At 38.6% G+C, this 8513-nt stretch overlaps 1 protein-coding gene and 1 long non-coding RNA gene across 3 annotated transcripts; both read left to right on the top strand.

Annotated features, from left to right (window-relative positions):
- Window positions 1-3430: 3430 nt before the first annotated feature.
- Window positions 3431-4483, top strand: LOC128133685 (uncharacterized). The gene has a single exon (XM_052771203.1). It carries the CDS (start codon window positions 3431-3433, stop codon window positions 4481-4483), a length of 1053 nt encoding a protein of 350 aa, XP_052627163.1.
- Window positions 4484-6080: 1597 nt separating this feature from the next.
- On the top strand, window positions 6081-8074 carry LOC111910564 (uncharacterized). Of its 2 annotated transcripts, none has more exons than XR_006190965.1 (2): window positions 6081-6548; window positions 7749-8074. It is a non-coding gene; the product is annotated as an uncharacterized LOC111910564 (long non-coding RNA). The 2 variants fall into 2 exon arrangements; XR_006190964.1 differs by lacking the exon at window positions 6081-6548 and adding an exon at window positions 7095-7379.
- The last annotated feature ends 439 nt before the right edge of the window (window positions 8075-8513 follow it).

Raw genomic sequence — 8513 nt, 5'->3', positions numbered from 1 at the left:
AAGCTCATATACGTGGACATCTCACATTCAAGGTTGAGAACTCTTGACCTTAGGCGGGCTTCAAATCTCGAGACATTGATTCTTAATGTATGTCGTAATTTGGTAGAACTTCAAATGCCCAGTAGATGTCTAAATCTTAAATCCCTACAACTCACTAATTCAAAGTTGAGGACCCTTGAAATTGGGCTGACACCAAATCTCGAGGATTTAGATCTTAGAAGTTGTAATTATTTGGAACAATTTCACATGGCCAATGAATGCCAAAAGCTCAAAAAACCTCAACATTAGTCATTCAAAGTTAAAGACCCTTGACATTGGGCTGACACCGAATCTCGAGAATTTAGATCTTGGAAATTGTAATTATTTGGAAGAAGTTCACATGGCTGATGAATGCCAAAAGCTCAAAAATGTCAAACTTAGTCATTCAAAGTTAAGGACCCTTGACATTGGGCAGACTCCGAGTTGTGAGAATTTAGATCTTGGCAATTGTAATTATTTGGAAGAACTTCACATGGCTGATGAATGCCAAATGCTCAAAAACCTCAAAATTAGTCATTCAAAGTTAAGAACCCTTAACATTAGGCTAATTCCAAATCTCGAGAATTTAGATCGTGAAAATTTTAATTATATGGAAGAAATTCATGTGGTTGGTGAACGTCAAAAGCTCATAAACCTCAACATTAGTCATTCAAAATTGAGGACCCTTAACCTGGGGCCGACTCCAAATCTCGAGACATTAGATCTTAAAGAATGTTGTAATTTAGTAGAACTTCACACTCCCATCAGATGTCTAAAAAAGCTTGCCCACCTAGACGGAAGTGGTTATTTGGGGTTTAGATCTTTTTTTTTAATATAAAGGATTATACTTTATGTGGTGTGGATGAATCACATGAGGTTGGTCCTTTAGCTGTGTTGCATCTGATTGTGGAGTCCCGAGAAAGCTGCCCACTTCACCCTAACAATAGTCTGCCCAAGTTTGAGTTTAGTTGCTTTTATGAAGAAGATAGACCTTTGTTGACTAGAAATCTCGAGAAACTTATTTCTCTAAGTAAGTGCGCTTGCACAAACCATGAGATGTTTTCTGGAAGCATTTGTGGGTTACAACGTTTAAGAAAGCTTAAACTCGAAGGCAATATTCGAGATGTGCTTAAGGACCTTGACCAGTTGGAATGTCTTGAGGAGTTATTTTTGTTGTCTACAACGATTAACCATCTTCCGGATAGCATTTGATGAAACAATGGCAATGTATAAACCCTATGTTACTCGCTAGACTTTTTATTTTAATCAAGGACAAGAGAAACCTGGTTTGAGGATTGATGTATGTAACTTTGAGACCTTAATTTTGATTATGCAATTTCCCTAGTAGTTTTTTTTATTGAATCAAAGTCTTCAACATATGTCTTGATTCAGATTCACGGTTGGATCCTCCAAAGGCCACAATAATTAAATCCAACAAATCTCCTCAATCGACCCTGTCAATCGACCATTGAAGATTGCGTCAATCGACCATCTGTTATTCATCGTTACAAGGTACTCAAGAACACAAAAATTATCTTCTCCAAATTGATTTTTAGATCAATCCAAGTAACCATTAAACTGGAACTTATGATTTACTCAAGTCGATTCAATAACTAGGATAGATTAATCAAATAAGAGCTTTCTTTAGTGAATATATTTTACAAGGATCGCCCTTAATAAAAAGAATCATTTGAGCATCTTCAGCATTTATTTAGTGTCTTGGTTGCCTCCCTCTTATAGATTGCAATTGGGCATACAAAATTTAAGGCTTCATGATGCTAACAAGGTGTTTCCTTTCCTGCCCGCCAAGTGTTTGATAAAATGCATAAATGAGGTTTTCAAGTGTTGTAGCCAAATTTAGATTCCAAAAGATGTAGAGTTTCTGCCCGGGGTTTCATTGTGCACACTCCAACCTTTTGTTGGAGTGTCACATTTTCATTTGGTTTAGTGCTTCTAATTTCGGGTCTCGCTAGAGGCTTAAATAAACTTTATTTGTGTGTTTATGGCGTCCTCTCTTTCCTTTGAGAGCGGGAGTTGGTCGTGTCCTTTTCGGGGGTTTCGCTGTTGCCCAAATGGTATTGTTGAAAGTAAAGGGATTTCATGTATGATATCTCATCTCAAGAGCTTACACCTCCATACAGATGAATGCAGAGCTGTGTTACAGGAGGGTATTACTTCTGACCATGGATTATTTATGGCGGTGGCAGCAACTTTGAAGGAGTTTGGGCAATGGATATGTGGGAATTACATGAAGCTTCATGCCCTGAGTCGTTCATGTCACCACCCGGATGGCCTGATTAAGTTTAATGACCGGGCTGATGACATGAGCGGGCATATTGTTGGCATTCTAAAGCTGACTCCCAATAAACCGGAAACCGACCTCAACGGTGGGTTGGTGATGGATGCTCAACTACTTGATCGCGTTTTTAAACTACCTATCACCACCGTCAAAAGCATCCCTCATAGTTGTCGCATGGATTTCTCTCAAGCTTTTAAAGCATCCATTTCCAAGGTGGTTTCTCATCCCGGGTCCGTTGAAGCATGGGTTGCTTTGTTAATTCTACCTAGGTGTACTTTTCAGGTGTTCAACCCCAAGGATAGGCAAGAAAGGAGGTCTGGCAACAGGAAGTCTTTGCAACATCGTAATATTTTGAGCGCTTTAGCCACTTGGGGGACTGAAGACAGTATCGCCAAACTAGTTAAAAACTTAGTTGACAATGCAAGGCTGGAGCAACAAGGCAAAAAAGAAGAGTGCATTCAGGATGGAAGAACACCGGACAACACCAATGTTAGACAATGTCTTCGTAAGGTTGTCGATGGATATTTTATAGCAGCAGTGAAAGTTTTATGTTCTTCGGGGGTTGCTCCATTTGGGGGTGATACCACGAAGGCATTGGAGGATAAGCATCCATACAAGCCACCACCTTCCATGCCCAACACCATATTTTTAGAACCTCCCCTTGTAGTGGATGTTGACAATGTCCTTGGGGGAATTAAATCCTTCCCTAAAGGTACCTCGTGTGGGAGAGATGGGTTGAGAGTTCAACATATTTTGGATGCCCTTTGTGGGGAAGGTTCGGCTATAGCCAATGACCTCCTACGTGCTATTACATCTGTGGTTAATCTTTGGATTAAGGGGAGATGCCCTTCGAGTTTAGCAGAATTTGTTGCCTCTGCTCCTCTCACACCGCTCTTAAAACCTGAAAAGGGAATACGACCTATTGCTGTAGGTACTATATGGAGACGTTTGGTTTCCAAGTTGGCTATAAAAGGTGTTGGTAAGGAAATGACGAAATATCTCAATGATTTTTAGTTCGGGGTCGGGGTGTCGGGTGGTGCTGAGGCCATATTACCTAGCGCCAATAGGGTGTTGGGCGAGCGCCATGATGACGGATCTCTCTCCATGCTTACCATGGATTTCTCTAATGCCTTTAACCTTGTCGATAGATCTGCATTGCTTCATGAGGTCATATTGAGATGTCCTTCTATATCCTTGTGGGTAGAATTCCTCTATGGTCAAGCAACAAGGTTGTATCTAGACAACACGCATATTTGGTCCACTACTGGGGTTCAGCAAGGAGACCCCTTGGGACCACTTCTCTTTGCTCTTGTGTTACACCCGCTTTTGCATAATATTAGCAACAATTGCAAGCTTCTTCTCCATGCATGGTACCTTGATGATGGCACACTTATTGGAGATTCGGAGGAGGTGGCCAAAGCGTTGGACATCATTACAGTGATTGGCCCAAAATTGGGCCTTCAACTGAATATCAAGAAAACCGAACTCTTTTGGCCCTCGTGTGACGGTAGGAAGCTACGTGAGGGGCTATTCCCGGCTGACATCGGGAGGCCACATTTGGGGGTGAAACTTCTTGGGGGAGCTGTTAGTAGAGATGCTAGTTTCATTAGCAGCTTAGCCATAAAGAGAGCCGAAAACTCTGTGAATTTGATACGCCTTCTTCCTCAATTGTCTGACCCTCAGAGTGAGCTCCTTCTGCTTCGGTCTAGTATGGGTATTGCTAAGCTTTTCTTTGGGCTGAGGACGTGTCAACCCGTTCACATGGAGGAGACGACACTATTCTTTGACAATGGGTTGCGTGGGGCCATTGAGGACATTGTGGTCTGTGGTGGCCCTTTATTTGGTGACATACAATGGCACATTGCTTCCTTACCCATCAGGTTTGGTGGTTTGGGTTTATACTTGGCAGTAGAGGCTACTTCATATGCTTTTGTTGCCTCAAGGGCCCAAACTTGGGTATTGCAAGACCACATCTTACGAGATAGTGGCATATATGGTATGAATTCTGATTATGATGGTGCCTTGGCTTCTCTTCGTAACAAGCTTCCAGATTCTGACCTTAGCAGTTTTACTACTAAAGACACCGCCCCCCTAAATCCCAGAGTACGCTGGCGAGTGCCCTTTTTCGTAAAATTGTCCAAGATATGGAAGTTCATCTCGACATGACGGCCCGTCAGAACACGGTTTTCCAGTGCTTACGTGCACCACATGCCCAAGGTTTTCTTCTTGCTATCCCTATAGATGGAATTGGCCAACATATGTCTCCTATGGAGTATCGTACTATCCTCAAATATCGACTCATGATTCCAGTAATCCCAGCTAACAAGATATGTCCGGTGTGTCGCAAGGCATGTTTGGACTCCTTTGGAGAGCATGCAGTTCACTGTAAAGAACTCCCGAGGTTCAAATACAGACACGATATGGTCAGAGATGTTTTGTTCGATATATTTAAGTTTGCATGAGTTTCCGCTAAGAAAGAGGCACATGTAAACTTCTTGACTAACCCGACAGAAGGAAGGTCAACCTTTAGAAGGGGTATCCCCTCTCATGGGCTTGAGGGTGGTGGGTTTCACGGCAGGACTGGCTGCTTTAAAAGCTGCTACCGGCAAAGTCGACAAACATGAGAAATCGTGCATGGAAAATCAACACGTGTTCATACCATTTGCGTTTGATACGTTTGGTTTCCTCGCACCGGATGCGGTAGAGCTTCTTAATAGAGTACAACGGATTATGCATTGCAATGGTATATCCCCTAGTTCTATGAATGTAGTCTTTAAAAGATTGAGCTTTGCTATACAAAAAGGCTTAGCGGTACAGCTTGTTGCCCGTTTGCCATCTCACTTGTTGTACAATGATAATTAAATCCAAGGGATAGCATTTGGAAGTTGAAACATCTGAAATCTCTCGAACTTAATCTTTGTGTGTTGCTTGAGAACTTACCCGAGGATCTTGGCCAATTAGAATGTTTAGAGAGTTTTGATTTGTCATATACAAAGATCAAGCATCTTCCGGATAGCATTTGTAGGCTGAAACATTTGAAATCTCTCAAACTTAGTCATTCTTTGTTGCTTGAGAAGTCACCGGAGGATCTTGGCCGAATAGAATGTTTAGAGAAGCTTGATTTGTCATATACAAAGATTAAGCATCTTCCAAATAGCATTTGTATGTTGAAACATCTGAAGTCTCTCGAACTTTGTCATTGTCCATTGCTTGAGAAGTTACCTGGGATCTCGGCCAATTAAAGTGTTTAGAGAAGCTATACCTACAGAAGTGTGAAATGTTACAAAATATCCCGAATAGCATCTGTGAGATGAAATGTCTAAAACATATCCATCTCCGCTATTGTATTCAGGTTGAGATATTGCCCGAGGGGCTTGGAAGTTTAGAATGTTTAGAAGAGCTAGATATAGAAGGTACAAGCATAAGTCATCTTCCGCAGAGCATTCTTTTGTTGGAAGATCTATATATTATTGGGTCGAGAGGGCTTGTTCAGTCATGTGGTTTTACATTCGAGACACAACCCCCAGAATGTGAAACTTCCTGCTGCATAGAAATGGAATGATTTTGAGAAGCTCGGAAGCAGAAAAACAAATTCACAAAGAACTATTGTAACAGGTACTTACGATGTTTCCTGTTGATCATCTTACTTTGAATTGAACTATTGAAATTTGAAGTTGATATGAAATAGTTCATTTTGAATCCAAAAATCAAACACTTATATTTGAAAATATACAACAATTCTTCATACAATTTAACGTGCTGTATGAACAAATGTTGTTTCTTTCATCTTATTGTAAATATATATTACAGGATAGAGTATTCCCTCAATATGCTAGAATGGATTTCTGCACTAAATCATGTTGCCTCTTGAGGCAAAATCCTTGGCCATTGTTGATGTTAAAGTTCGAATTATTGGGTGTCGTTTAGCATCAAGAACTTTACAAGTATAGGAGTCTCGCATCAAGTGCTTGAGAAATTGCCTAACGAACTTGGAAGTTTAGAATGTTTAAAAGAATTACTAATTGAAGGCACAATCATAAATCATCTTCCAGAGTATTTTTCTGTTGAAAGGGTTGTTTATTATTGGGTCGAGAGAGCTTCTTCAGTCATGTGGTTTTACATCAGCGATACGAACCCAAGAACACGAAACGTCGTGCTACGTAGTGCTGGGATGATTCTAAGAAGCTCAAAAGATCTGGAAGAGACAGTTCACAAAGAACTGTTGTAACAGGTACTTTTTCTGTTTTCTAGCAGTCGTCTTGCTCTGATTTTAATTTTGACATTGATCTAACAATAAGTAAAATCATAACCTAAAAATAAAAAATATATTTATAAACAAACATGTGTTTAATCTTTTTATTTGGGAAAGAGAGCCACATCTCAGTTAAATTAATCTTGCTTCCTTGTAATAGGAACAATGAAGGACGACATGTATCTTTACTTGAGTCATCTACCACCTGAGGTTCTTGATAAGCCCCAACTCAGCCTGGAATGCTTTTAGCTTAATTGCATTATCTGAGTCATTTTATTGTATGTTTTGGGTCCAGGGGTAGTTTTGTCTTTTTTGGGTTTTACCTGTTATTAGTCATCTTGGGAGCATTATCTCTGTCCCATGTCTGTTGGAGGGACCACTCCTTTTGGAGCATCTTTTCCTAATTCATGTCTAATATATATATATATATATATATATATATATATATATATATATATATATATATATATATATATATATATATATATATATATATATATACCTGTAGGTTTTTGTTGAGGTAGCTAAGAATTTATTTGTAAAGAACCTTTGTTCTTCTTTGGAGAGCCCATTCCTCTCGAATGAATGAAAACTATCTTTATTTGATCTTTAATTTCTAATTTCATCAGAGTGTTCTTGGTTTATTTTACTGATTTAACCATGGGCATATCAGTTTTCAGCAAGAGATTTCCCGGTATCTTTGAAACTGCAGCCATCTTTGCTGGTGTTGATATTAGAAAGGAGCGAATTCCCGTTTTACCTACTGTCCATTACAACATGGGTGGGATCCCAACTAATTACCATTAGGAGGTATATCTTGATATGAAAAACCGTTTGGGCTAAATGCAACAAATATCAATGTGCTTTAATGCAATATAGCCTCCTACTTTCATTTCCTTCTATTATTAGGATATTATACTTCAAAAATTATACCCATATATAGAAGTGAAAAGTTATTTGTATTTTGATGATATTACTATAATTGGTAGATTTTTCAAAGTACGATGCTATAACAAGAAAAAATGATAGTAAGATGCTTTAATATCTATATAAATGACTGTGTGTTGCTATTTCATGCATATAACCTAGAATGTTATTTGAACCATGTTCTTTATAGTGGTAGATGCAACCAACAGGACTTACTAATTTTTACTCACCACTCTCTTTATCTTATTGCAGGGTTATTACCATTTATTTGGCAATGATCATGATGCCATTGTTACTGGATTTATGGCTGCTGGAGAAGCACCATGTGCCAGCGTTCATGATACCAATCGGCACTGTTTCCAACTGGTTTCTATTGAATCAACTCACATTCTAATTTAGGTTGCAAATCACTTCAAATCATGATTACATGAGAATTTGTTACTAAGTTATGATTATCCAATCATCTGAACAACCAAAAATTCAATTAAGTTCCATAAAAACATCTTATCAATGCTCTGTTAAACTTAGATCATCAACATTTGAGCATCATTTTGACTTAGTGAATCACTCTCATGATATTTCAAAGAGTTTTTTAGTATTCAAAGCTAGATTAATCATGAGTGAAGCTTAGTTCACCATGAAAACATTAAGTCAAAACGAGATTCCCAAACAAATCTATAGATGCAATCCCTACACAATTTATGGATTTCATGACCTAAGAATAACTTAGAATCATCAAAATGAGTTTAGAATCAACAATTGTTATAGTTTTGAAGTGCTCCAAAAACCACATCACATTTTTCAAGTATGACAGGTTTTCGGACAGGGAAATCACATCACATTTTTCACTTTCACTCTGTTGTGTTGTGATTATTAGAGTCGAGACCGATTCCTATTCCCTAATTTCTTATTTCCAAACAATATTAAAGAATGATTCTAGATAGATTCCAAACAATTTAGATTTAATTATTTCAAATTTTCTATTTCTATAACATTTAAAATATAGCATATTCCAAA

This window comes from Lactuca sativa, chromosome 4, assembly GCF_002870075.4.
Source record: "Lactuca sativa cultivar Salinas chromosome 4, Lsat_Salinas_v11, whole genome shotgun sequence".
Taxonomy (NCBI): domain Eukaryota; kingdom Viridiplantae; phylum Streptophyta; class Magnoliopsida; order Asterales; family Asteraceae; genus Lactuca; species Lactuca sativa.
The sequence above is the reverse complement of the archived record's forward strand: the minus strand, read 5'-3'. Positions and strand labels throughout refer to the sequence as shown.

Coding starts and splice junctions, on each gene's coding strand:
- LOC128133685 (XM_052771203.1), top strand. CDS start 3,431: ATGGATTTCTCTAATGCCTTTAACCTTGTCGATAGATCTGCATTGCTT.